The sequence below is a fragment of the Diabrotica virgifera genome, chromosome 6, assembly GCF_917563875.1.
Source record: "Diabrotica virgifera virgifera chromosome 6, PGI_DIABVI_V3a".
In the NCBI taxonomy this organism is placed as follows: Eukaryota; Metazoa; Arthropoda; class Insecta; order Coleoptera; family Chrysomelidae; genus Diabrotica; species Diabrotica virgifera.
Window position 1 is genome coordinate 87319534 of NC_065448.1, and position 13955 is coordinate 87333488.

Consider the following 13955-nt stretch of genomic DNA (forward strand, 5'->3'; position numbering starts at 1 on the left):
ATGGTTTTTTCCGCAATTATTGCTATTTTGCAACAAGGGTGACTATTTTTTAAATTTTTAACCAATTCTATATTGTAGTAAATTTAATTACGCAACTTTTATGTCAGTACAACTTTTCTCGGAAATGAATACTTTTAAAGTTATAATCAAAAAACCAAGAAAAATATCGAATTTTTCCTTAATTTTTTGACATTTTGATTGTTTAAACAATGTTCCGGACCTTTTTGAGAGGGAGGATAACTCAAATATTATTATTTGATTTATTTTCAAGCAATTTCTGCAAAAAAATTTGAGTCACCTCTCAACGTCCAAATGTACTAATATTTTTACAGATGCGCCCTTGTCTAAATTCAAATACTGTTAATATCTAACATATTCTGCACTATATGGCCTAACTTTTACACACGTTCTGTGGCAAATGTATTATATTTTTGCAAAATTTTGGAATGTGTATTATTCGTAGAACAATTTTCACATTTGGTTCTCAATACAGAGTTCAATCCTCTACATGTACCTCTACTAAATTTACAATCAAGATGCAGTAGAAATAAACAAACCAAGACAGGTTAAATGCTACTAGGAGCATTGCCGAATCATAATTTACAATGTAGAAAACTTTGGAAATCATGATTTGGAATTTAACAATATATAGACATTGTAAATTATGATATGGGAGTGCTCCTAATTAGTAGCATTTAACGTGCTTTGGTATTTCTTTATATCCTGGCAGGTTCGCCATATAAAGAAATAAAGGTGGGGACTTCCCTGGTGATGGGGTTGATTAACTTGAATACACTATTTCCTCATACTATATTTATTTGATCACTACTAAATATATCAGTAACTAGTTGGTGGGCATCGTCTATCTTCTCACTAACTTGATGTCTCAATATTGAATGAATAAAGATTGATTAACGAATGATCTGTAATACTTTCTCCGTATCTATAAATAAACTTGTGATTGTTTTTATTATGCTTGCTGGCACGATTCGACCATGAAATATTCATATCAAAATAGCTGACAAAAGCGTTCTCGAAACAAGTGCATTATATTGGGAAATCTGTGTCACCTAGTTATTTTACAACAAATAGTAATGTTTGTTTTTAGACCTTTAAAAATTAAATTGATATGAATTGCTCTTATTTTGGAATGCTAATATAATTCCTGTACAGTTTGTTTATTTCTACTGCATCTTGATTGTAAATTTAGTATAGTTTCTCATGGCTTTGATGTAAAATAATTTAGGGAAGCAGGAACTCAACAGTTTACAATTTCACATTGAGACTCCTATGGTTAGTTTTCCAATTTACCAACCGGTATAGATATATGCACACAAAAGCATTGAGAAAAATGTAATCGCACAATTAAACGAATAAATGTATCTAATCATGCATTTAATATATTTTGAAACCAACCTGCATAAGAGTCTGTATATCCCCATCCAGTAACTGTTACTCTGCGAAATTCATCCAATCGATGCTCACCAAGAGGCAAACAAACTGGTCTAGCGTTTTCTAAAACAAACTATTAATGTAACAATGTTACAATAAAAAATCAAGTCTCTAATTATACCGTATTTTACTGATTCATTACATGAATTTAAAGATTCATTACATGTAAAATAATTTAATTTAATTTTCAAAATAGGAATGAAATTACGAAAAATGCAAAATTAAAAATATTGTATAAAGTATGTGAGTAATTAGACTGTATAAGACGATTTGACCATTGGGTGTGGTCAATGGCCAACAGAATATGCTGTGTAAAGCCACGAATAAGTAAGTAAGTAAATCTATCTACACATCTACAGTATGTCACTGTAAGTTGGAACCATATGGAAAACTTTTTTATTATTAATTTTACGAAAATAAGTTATTCTTTATAAAAAGCTCTGCATGGTCTAAAACCTAAGATTCAACTATCAGATAGCAAATTTTATGAATATTATAAAAGGTGTGTCAAAAAATATTAATTTCGCTCAAGAGTAAAGTAGCTTTATTTTTCACAGTATTGAAAATTGTTATTACGAAAGTTGTTGATCGAACATATCTCGTATAAAATTGATTAAATTTGATTATAAGATGGTTGTATTTTAGGTTATAGACCATTCAGAATTTTTCATGAAGAATAACTTTTTTTATTAAAATAAATAATTAATAATGGAAGAGTTATCATTAGACTAAGGCAAATATTCAAATAAAAACATATGAAATATGCGCATAAATATGCAGCATTTTACACAAAAATATGCATGTTTATCTAGAAAATATGCATATAAAAATAAAAAAAAACATAACCCACCTAGCACCTGTACTAACGGCCAGTTTAAAAATTTCCCAAACCAATTATATGTAGACTAAAAAAACTGGCAATACCGGCCACCTTTCTATATCGGTCAATTATTCTTTCATTTCAAATTTCTGATGAAATTTCAAGTTATATGCGCTTTATGCATACTTTTATAGAAATATGCAAAATTTGACATTTTCCATATTTTATGCATAATATGCAAAATATGCAATTTGCATATTTGCCTAAGTCTAGTTATCATAACTGAAATAACTGAAAATAATGTTGGTTATCCATAAATTAAAAATAAAATTGTTTCAATTAGAAGAATAAAATTGCATATTCGAATATAGTTCTTAATTCCAAACAACTTTTCGTAATATCAATTTTCAATACTGTGAAAAACAAAGGTACTTTACTCTTGAGCGAAATTCATATTTTTTGACATACCTCGTATAATATTCATAAAATTTGATATCTGATGGTTGAATATTAGGTTTTAGATCATGCAGAGCTTTTTATGAAGAATAACTTTTTTTCGTAAAATTAATAATAAAAAAGTTTTCCATATGGTTTCCACTTACAAGGACATACTGTATATATCTATTGCCCTTCATTTGTCCAAAGTTGAACACGCCTCTCCTTATTTGTCCACTTTTAGTTCAGTGCAAGCCACTCTGTCTCAGTTCAGTGCTAATCCGGTCCATCTAGTCCCTGCGTATCTTTTAAGGTCATCCGACCATCTCATCTGTGGTCTGCCCTTTCCTACTTTATGGTACCAAGGTCTCCAGTGGGTTATCGCTTCAGTCCATCTTCCGTCTCTTAGTCTGCTGTTGTGTCCTGCAAATTTCCATTTGAGAATAGCTGCATGTTTGTTTAGGTCTTTCACTTTGGTTTTATTTCGGATACATATATTTTTCTTTTTATCACCTAGCTTGATACCCAGCAAAAGAATAGGGAAGAACAGTCGCAAGACGACTTGAAAAAAGAATTGGAAAGAGAGATGATGAATAGTATTGAGAGGGAACTCGTAAGAAGACACAATCAACAACAAAAAATGAATAGGTCGAGTGTTGCAAAGCAGTCGACATTAGTAGAGGAGGAAATGATAGAATATAGTGAAAACGAGGAAGAACAGATATGAGAGAAGCAACCACAGGAAGAAGTAGACAACATTAAAGAAGGATGGCAGAGTATCGAAGAAAGTGTGCTGGCGACAATCCTGCTGGATGAATATCAGGGTGGGGAGACCATAAACATAAAAAAAGGAAAGCTGAAAGCATGGAGAGGATAAATGACCTCAAGAGGGAAAGACTGGAGGAGAGGATACGGTTTCCAAATGAATCCAAACAGGAAAAAATAAATAGGAAATTGGAGGAATTAAATACAAAACTCGAAGAAGTTTTCAAGAAATTAAGCGCGCAATATAAGGAAAAGGTGGAGATGGACACCGATGTAAGAAAATTGATAGGGATTATAAAATACACCAACAACAAAAAGGAGTAGGATAGTACAACCTAAAAAACACCAAACGAATTAAAATGTGACCACTGTAAATCAAAAGTGGAGCAAGAGAGGCAGAAACAAGAACATGAAAAAATCTAATTTTATTTTAACAAAATCACGTACCTGTCGGAGGTTAGAAAGATCAATGGCGAAGAGATTTCTGGCCTTGGCCAACTGAGAAGAGCATTAGAAAATGCCAATGCCACAAATGTTAAAGTTGACCACCGTGAAGAAAAATAATGACAAAAAATCCCCCTACTGGTGGACGGATGAGACGGAAGGTCTACGGGAGAGATGCCTTAGAGCTTGAGGGAATTACACGAGAAACCAAGGGAACCTCGAGCAAAAGACATCTACAAAGGACTAAAGAAAACACTGAATAAAAAAATAAAAGAAGAAAAAAGAGGAAAAGTGGCAGAGCCTGACAAAAGCATTGATGAGGATATATGGGGCGATGTCTACAAGATTGCCATGAAGTCTTTAAAGATAATGGTCCCATATAAACTGGACGAGGACCAGCGGATGGAATCGGCTGAACTCCTCTTCCCTACTTAGGACGTTCAAACTTTTACAAAAATTTTTCCAACGATGGTAGAGGAGTTCACGGAAGAGGAAATAAAAACCGCTGGTCAGGAGATGAAGACGGGGAAAGCACCCGGCCCCGACAAGCTGCCACCAGAGACAATTAAGATAATAGCAACGGAGAAACCAGGTTTAATCAGAAGAATATGCAACGACCTACTTCAGAAGGAAGAGTTTCCCAGGGACTTAAAAGAAGCGAACCTTGTTCTGCTCCTAACCTAAAGCCTGGGAAACCCCCCTATTCATCATCCTCTTATCGGCCAATATGCCTCCCGGACTGCCTTCGTAAGTTCTACGAAAGACTTATCAAGAAGAAGCTGGAAGGCATGTTGGAAGATGAGAGAGTGTTATCACAACAACAATACGGATTTCGAAACGGTCGATCGACCGTCGATACCGCGACCTGGAAAAGAGACATGGATAGAGCAAGCAAAAAAAGATAAAAAACTGGGGCCTCATAGTAGACAGAATCGCCGAATTTGGGGCTCCAGAATATTATGTCCAACATAATAAAGGACTCTCTGTCCGAGAGAACCGTATGCATATAAAAAAAGAAGATTGAGATAACCGCGGGAGTACCCCAGGGGTCGGTCCTTGGACCCACACTATGGAACATACTATACAAAGAGGTACTAGAAGTAAACAAGATGAGAGGAGTAAGAGCAATTGCATGCCATATTTTTGCTATGAAGGTTTTATCGATAAAATACTTACTTTTTGAGTTATTTGCAAAAAACCGACCAAAAACGTATTTTTTTTTTTGTTGAAAAATGTACATATTTACTCGCAAATAAATCGAAAAGCATTAACTCAGTGAAAAAATGCTATAGAACAAAAGTTGCTTAGAATTAGTCAGTTTATCCATTTGCGGACTTATTTTGAGCATATAATTTTTCACCCTCGAGAAGGGATGAAACTCACCCCCAGGGCAAAAGTACACATCGGCACAGTATCAATTTTCTTATTTGACATGTTATCTCTGTCTATGCCAAATTTCATGTCAATCGAAGCGGTTTTTTAAACCGTGAAACAATGTACTAGTGCCCAAATTTTAGACGTGACATGACATTATTTGCCGATATCGTCCTCGATCTTTCGCGGCATGTAACAAAAATTAATCTGCTAATGATAAACCAGTCCATTGACAAAGGATTTTGGGCCATGAATATTTCTTCTTACCGATTTCTCTTTTTTCATCGATCTCTCCGTTAAGTATTAACTGCAGTATCCAGTATCTGCTACCTCTCAATATACGCCCGAGATATTCAAGTTTTCTCTTTTTTATCATCTTCATCAAGTCATCTTTCCAATAACCTATTCTATTTAAGACTTCTCTGTTTGAAATGCGTTGAACCCATGAAATTCTGAGCATTCTACGATATGACCACATCTCGAAGGGTTCTTATTTTTACTTTACAAAATCAAGTAGGTGAAAATCAGCATTTAAATTTGATAGTCGGCTTTGTAATTTACGTAATAACTACAGATCTTTAATAAACTTCTTCAGTTTTATTCGGATGTAACGCGAAAATACAAGGAATGTTATACCATCAAGTTAAACATAAATAGTATAGTGCTTGTAATGATATGATACCAGCAGCCGGCGTTTGACAGGTCAACCGCAGAAGATCGAATGAGTGTCCATATTGGCGCAGCCCCCCTAGCAGCGAAACCAAAGGAGAGATGGAACCGAGAGTGTATTTAAAACGAGCGAGGAGGATCATAAAATCAGTTCTTCTTGACGTATTGAATCAAGAGGAACTCAAAACAGCAGAGATGCAATAGATTGAATTGTGACTTTGCCGAGGTGGACGCCTCCGTATTGGAGAGACGTTTCGCCGCAAACGTATCCGCAGTGACCGGTAGAGGCCAGTGACCAGCTCCGATCTGGAGATGATGGATGGGCGACTGTGTGTCGCTGTTTGATTGTTATTGCATTGGATTGAAAGTGATAAGCTCCGAGTCTGAATGTGTAGATAGATTGATTCCGTGTAGCGTGATTGCTATTGTAAACATTGTGTATTTTATCATTCTAATACTGTTATTATGTTTTGATGACAGTAATAAGTATAATGTTATTTTTCCTTTGTAGGAGATAGAATTATATTTTATTTTATTTATTTCGAACTGTATATAAATATCCTAAATATATTTACTTTGTTTTTAACCTATGTTTTACTGAGTCGTCGTCCTGAAAGAGCTACCTGTCACAAGTTGTAAAAATATCATAGGTACAACTTTAAAAGCTCTATCGACTAACCAACTTCGTAAAAGTTCAAGTTGGCATCATGTCATTTCTATTTCTTGAAATATCCTCTAACTACGTACCAATTTTCATGAAAATCGATGAAGGTTCAACGAAATCATTAGTGAAAACCTTCAGTAGGCTGCACTATTCTTTTTACCTAATTTTATTCATTAGTTTTGTCTATTATTAATCTATTCTCTCTCTTGTCGTTTCCTCATTACTAAGGATCGTGCTTTCTTCCAATATTCCTAACATTTTTTTCAACTGGTCTCTATTTTCATCTGTTCCAAGAGCTTCGCAGAATGAGTTTCCGGCTGAATTCTTAATTTGGTCGAACCATCTAGTTGGTGATCGTCAGTGGCGTAGCGTGAGTGTCGGCCGCCCGGGGCGGAAGACAATTTTGCCGCCCTCTTATTTAGGTATTTTAATTTATTGTGTGCTATATATTACATACATTAATTATAGAGAACTTTTCGGCGAGAACAGTCATCGATAGGTTTGTTCTAGCAAACAGTCAAACTAGTCAGAAACCGTCAGCAAACAGTTGGTCAGTGAGAGAACATAATACAGTCACCAGTGCTATCCCATCTACTCGCACTGGTCGACTATTCGCTGATGGTTTCAAACCGTTTGAAACTGATGCTAGAACAAACCTATTATTTTGCATTATACAGGTTGGATTTTAAATAAAAAAGTTTATCTAAGTCTTACAATCACGTTTATTAATACAAAAATTCTTTTACTTTAACCAATTAAATACATTGATATACAGTTGAGTCCGCGAATCTTTACCCGTGCGTCATCATTTAAAGCATACGAAATAAGTCGATGATAAGTCGAAAATTGAAATTTACTAAACGCAACAGCAAGTAACAGTAAGTGCTGTTACTTGTAAATGCTGTTGCGTTTAGTAAATTTCAATTTCCGACTTATCATCGACTTATTTCGTATGCTTTAAATGATGACGCACGGGTAAAGATTCGCGGACTCAACTATAACTTAGGTACCTATCACTTAAGATTAGGTACAACTTAACGATCGACAAAATTAAATAAAATCAATTTTTAATTAGAACTAGAACGATACTATAATGTTATAATTTTATCTTTATTGAAAAGTAATACGAGTATTTGTTAGAATTAAAAACAAAACTTCCGTCTTCAATTAAACATTTATAAAATGAAATGAATTTCGACTCGATTCAAATCTCGATTTCTTATCTTATTTTAAAAATTTATACGTCTACTTTTTTAAGAGCAAAGTCTTTTATTGCACCGTCAATGTCTATCGCATCACACACATCTTGCTCAATAGACAAATTAGCCAAATTAGTTAGTCTTAGAGTACTCATTGTCGATCTTAAATAATTTTTAATCAATTTCAATTTTGAAAAACTCCTCTCACAGCTAGCAATGCTTATAGCAACTGTGAAAAATATTCGGAATATTATTAAAATATTGGGCAGAGTATCTTCCAGCTTGGATTTAACAATAAATTTAAATAATTCAAGTGAGTTTGCATTAATCAATTTCGTTGCCTGTAGCAGGAACAAAAGTCCACAGTCGAAGTTTTTATAGCTTGAAACACTGCTCGTTAATTTCGTCAGATGCTTGGTCTACATTTCTACATTCAGTGTTGTCTGGATCTAATAATATAGCCGGCGTTAAATAAACAAACTTATCCGTTAATTTATGTAGCTGTTGAAAACGCTCACGAATTTCTACAATAAGTCTATCTAATTTAGAAAACAGATTTCGTCTCAACTCATTTTCACAAGACAAGTTAGCACCTCTAGTTTCGTCATCAAAATATGCTTTCTTGTTATGCGCCTCCGAGGTTTTATGGAAATTCCAAGTTCTTCACACATATGTTTGCATATCCTACAGCGCCATTTGCCCATTCCTCTCTTTTCTCTGTCAATATCATCTGCAAAGCATTTACTTTCTGAGCGCACAATCTTATATCAATTCCCCTTGTTTGTAAATATTTTTGTGCATCATTATCATTCACTTTATGTAGCACCGGTTGCCATAGGCCCAAAAAACAAAGAAAGGAAAATGATTGCATCGAAACTAGTAAAGCACCTGCATCTGTCCTAGTGTTTAAGCTTTCACCTGCCTCTGTAAGTTTCTCCAAAGTGACGAGAATGTCTTTGTAATGATCCCATGTCACATTTACGGCATCGCCTCTTGCACTCCACCGCGTGTTTTGAATCCTTCTTTTGCCTGTAGCTGCTATCAGAACTGCCCAACGATGTGTCGATGAGAAAAAAAAAGAATAGCAACGTTCTAAATTGCCGAAAAAAGTTGTGCTGATTGTTAGTCATAAACGGGGAATTCCCACAAGTCAGTATATACGTTGTTGCCAATCGCTACAAAATATCATTCAAAGAAAAGGAATTCCCCGAATTCGTCACAAAATAAGTAATGAAAAATTCCGTGCTCCTTTCAATCGGTCCGAATTTGTAGTTGCGATAAAAATATAATATAGTTCAAATATTTACAAAATATTTTTATTATTTATTGTTAAATTTTGCCGCCCCCTAAAAAGTGCCGCCCGGGGCGGGCCGCCCCTACTACGCTACGCCACTGGTGATCGTCCTCTTGATCTTCTCCCCGGAACGTTTTTAGAAACAATTAATTTCTCCAAGCTATCGTCACCTCTGCGAACCACGTGACCGAAGAATTGCAGAATGCGTTGCAGACATATTGTGGACAGCCTTTTTTTTAATCTCGAGTTGGTTTAGAATGGAAACATTTGTCACATGAGCTGTCCAAGGTATGCGCAGCATTCTTCTCGAGCACCACATCTCAACGGCATCAATTTTGTGGCGCTCGCATGCGCGAAGTCTCTGCCTTGTACAGAAATATTGAGAATACAAGGGCATTCACCAGTCTAATCTTGATATTTTGAGAGATAGATCTGTCTTTCCAAACTTTAGTTAGCTTTATTGATTTTTAGACCAACTTTATTGCTTTCGTACTCAACTCTTCGCAGCAGATCAAACACTTCTTGCTCATTTGCTGCTATAAGTATAGTGTCATCAGCCAATCTTAAATTGGAGATTTTCCTACCATCTACTGTTACCCCATCCGCCCATCCTCAAAAAACCATCCAGACCATCCTCATGGCATGTTCACCATAAATATTGAATAGGTCAGGTGACAACACGCATCCTTGCCTAACACCTCTCTCGATCTTGAATTGGTTTGAGAACTTGTGATCTAGTCGTACTGTCGCTATATTGGACTGGTACAGATTTTAAATAAGTGTTACCAGGTGCATTGGTGTGCCCATTTCTATAAAAATAGACCACAGATTTTTCCAGCTTACACAATCAAATGCCTTTTGGTAGTCAACGAAGCATATAATCATAGGTAGTTGAAATTCTCTAGATTTTTCAATGAGTTGTCTCAGGTTCAGGATTTGTTCCCGTGTACCTTTACCATTTACAAACCCCGCTTGTTCCTGAGGAATTTGGTAATGTAGATAGGTTTTTAATCTGTTTTTGATGATATGCAACAATATTTTACTAGCATGTGTTATTAGTGACAGTGTACGGTAGTTTTCACATATGGTAATTCCTTTTTTGTTGAGCGGTATATCAGTTGAGTTTCACCAATCAGATGGCCATTTTTCTGAATTCCGCGACACAGATAGAATGGATAATATGCATTATTATATTACTAACCTGCATTTATATTCATCCTCGACACCCTCAAAAGTCCAATATCGTTTGCAATTACGTTAGGATTAAACTCAGGATGGGGAATAATTTCTTCTATCGCCAAATTTTGAATAGGATCATTAATACATTTTGTTATTCCATTTTGATCCATAACACAATCTATTACACTACTGGTATTATATTCTCCCACTCTTACATCCAACCTAAAAAATCAAAAATATAATATTAAATTTCGTTCCAATGCTTTTTAAATGTCTTCATTTTTTTTCGAATCCTGAGAAATCTAATAAGTATTTTTCAAAAATTTAAACGCAGAATGAAAGATTACATCATTACGAGGGTAGAAAGTCCCTGAAAACTTCTATAATGTTTATTGTAGTAAGTTACAAGTGTGATTTTTAATTTTAAATATTTCATTCAAAAGAAACTTTTTGTGTATTCTAAGGGATCTACTCTCGGTAATGATGTAATCTTTCATTCTGCGTTTCAATTTTTCAAAAATATTTATTAGTTTATCCAGGATTCGAAAAAATGAACACCATGTCTGTGGTGATATCTTCCAAACCGAACATTCGCTATCGTTTTCACACAACGCACTCGGTTGAACAGAATGTGGTGAAACGACAGTGAGAAACAAGGCTTCAGGAATATTTTAAGTTGTTTACTTAAAGTTCATTTGATGTACATCCATACCATTCTCTCAGGTTGCGCAGCCACGATATTCTGCGTCTCCCTATGCTTCTATTTCCTTGAATCTTTCCCTGCGTGATCAATCGCAGCAAGTTGTATCTCTCTCCACGTGTAATATGTATATTCTAATTTTCTTGATTTGATGGTATTTAAGATTTACATTTCTTTATTCATCTTTCTCAGAACCCCTTTGTTTATGACGTGTTCTGTCCACGATATTTTCAGAATTCTTCTGTACACCAACAGCTCGAATGATTTTAGTTTTTTCGTTGATGCAGCCTTCAAGGTCCAAGCTTCCATTCCAACGTAGCACCGAGCCAAACTTGACTTTTAGCTCCAACTTCAAATCTCTTGTGCAGAGCACTTTTGTCGTTTTGTTAAAATTTGCTCTAGCCTTTTCTATTCTGATTTTGATTCCCTCTAAGTAATCTCCTATGGAGTTGATCATTGTTCCAAGGTATGTATTGATGTGATCTTGATTTTTGATATGAGATAATATTCATATATGTCATTTAATTTAATCAATGCATTAACAATAATCTAATTAATTAACCTGATCACATATCAATATGTTTTCAATCTCAGGGCGAATTATAAATTAATTACTTACTTACGTGGCTTCTAAGTATTTCTCAATGGTTCCTAATCGGGATAGGAAAGAAAAGAGTAAAATAATACACACATATGGGTTACAATTATAATCAAAGTATTGTTTATTTTATTTAAATGGCAATCACTGCTTAATATTTGCTAGATCTTATTATTCTTAAACATAACATTTACAAATGGGAATCTTATTTCCTTTTGGTTTCCAATTGAAAGTTTTTATTAACATTTAACTATTAGGATTTATTAGCAACAATTCTATTTAAGTTTGATGAAGCTTTTCTGATATTATTGTTTATGTTCTTCAATTTATAATGTGGTATTTAATACGAAAAACCCATGCATTCATGTCCAAACAAATGAGACTGACCTTTTTCTGGTGAACTGAGAATGTCTTCACACAAGACCCGTTTCCTGCTATCCTTGGCTGCGATCAAAACCTCGTCCTGGCTTTCAGTAATGTTCTCCTTTGAAAACTAGCTCGTATATCTCTCGTTCCTGCTTCTGTCGTGATGCTGTGTTCTACCTTTTTAGAAACTGCAATCAGCTACCGGGACACTCTTGGCTCAAGGAGGTGCTTTACTCTCAACCTGGCCTACCTCTCGTTCCACGATAAATACTCCACACTCACGGAACTACACCGGCTTTCTCACTCTCCGTACACTACCGTCTACTACTGGACTTCACTTCTCGACAGCTCAAAACATTCTGATCTCTATTTGTCATTCATTCCCCTACTTTCTAAATATCCCTTCCAGATTCACAAATCAACCTTCCACCACCAACTCTCATTCGCAGTATTCCTCAAAACCAATTTTTAATCTTTCTAAATATGCTTAATGGATTTCAAAAAAAAATAGTTAATTCCCATTCTAAAATTACTTTCTACTATTTACAAAATTTAATGACCTATTATCTACTTCAACTGAGTCTTATTTAGCATAGGCTAATGATCGAACCTTCCGCGAACAACGATAATGACCTATTATCGATTTCAACTGAGTCTTATTTAGCATAGGCTAATGATCGAACCTTCCGCGAACAACGATAATGGTACGCGCCATTCACTTTGTTTATTCTCGGCGCATTGTCCCGAGTTTCGTAAGCTTCTTCTAATCACTTCTTAAAATTACATATAACAATTTGTTGTATACAGGTTGTTCTAAATTTATATGCCCGTGGTTGAGAAAATTGAAAATATTTTATATTAAATTGAATTCTGTTTATAATTATCAAAATTTAATTTTCATATCAAATAGAAATATAACAAATGCCCGCCTTGTATTCGATAAAATTTATCTGCATTTTTAAATAAATTTTCTCGAGGCAAAACCAACTCCCTGTATATTTCCTTACTTTAATCTACGTCTTATACCCTAACTTACTATCTACTTCATGTAATTCTGTCTTTTATTCGTGATATTTGTATACATCGTGAATATTATAAATTCCTCGGATCTTTTCCGAGTTCCTGTGCCTCAACTCATAACTATTTATCCCATTTTCATTATTCACGATGTACGGGCCTTCGAAAACAGGCATCAACTTTGCGCAAATGCCCCCAGGAAGATTTGATACTCGTAATGCCCTCACGAGTACTTTTTCACCCTTTTGGAAAGTCACTGGTCTTCTTTTTCTATTTTGTTCCTGTCTTTGGATATATTTTTCGTTGCTTCGCCGTAATCTTCTCTGTACGGTTTCAATCACCTGTTGATATTCTTTTGGCTCTTGGTCTTCCCATGGCCTTTATCTCATTTAACGAATATATCCCTTCTTCTTGTATTAATCTATTTAGTCCCACCTGTAGAGTAATTGTTTCCTTTTTTCCGGTGTCCTCATCCCGTGTTAGAGCGTCGGCTATTATGTTGTCTTTCCCTTTTATATATCGGAACTCAAAATCATACTCCTGTAATAATAGAATGCCTCTATGTATTCTATTATTTACTAATCTATTCTTCATGATCTGTACTAAAGCTGCATGGTCTGTTTCGATTGTGAATTTTGCTCCCAATAAGTAAAACCTCAATTTGTTTACGCAATATAGTACACTGGCAAACTCCAATTCTGTAACACTATATTTTCTCTCATGTGTTTTAGTCACTCGAGATATAAAACATATCGGCACTTCTTGGTCGTTTTGTATTTGAGACAGAACTCCTGCAAATTTTTGTATGGACGCATCAGTTCGGAGTATAAAAGGTAAATTGTAAATGGGGTGGTATATTTTCGTTCCTTTTGCGAATTCTCGTTTTAATGTTTCGAAAGCTTCCTCCTGTTCTTCTTTCCAATTCCATTTTATTACTTTTTTAAGCAATTTTATCAGAGGGATTTCCTTTTGGCTCAAA

The 13955-nt window shown here is 34.9% G+C and overlaps 1 protein-coding gene across 1 annotated transcript in view; it reads right to left on the reverse strand.

The window, feature by feature from the left end:
- Positions 1-13955, reverse strand: part of LOC114331475 (phenoloxidase-activating factor 1-like) — a 145851-nt gene that overhangs the window by 25172 nt on the left and 106724 nt on the right. Inside the window, exons 5-6 of the mRNA XM_028281063.2 lie at positions 10318-10517; positions 1417-1515 (exon numbers count right to left, since the gene is read on the reverse strand). Coding sequence (XP_028136864.2) covers positions 1417-1515; positions 10318-10517 — 299 coding nt within the window. The remainder of the gene's footprint in view (positions 1-1416; positions 1516-10317; positions 10518-13955) is intronic.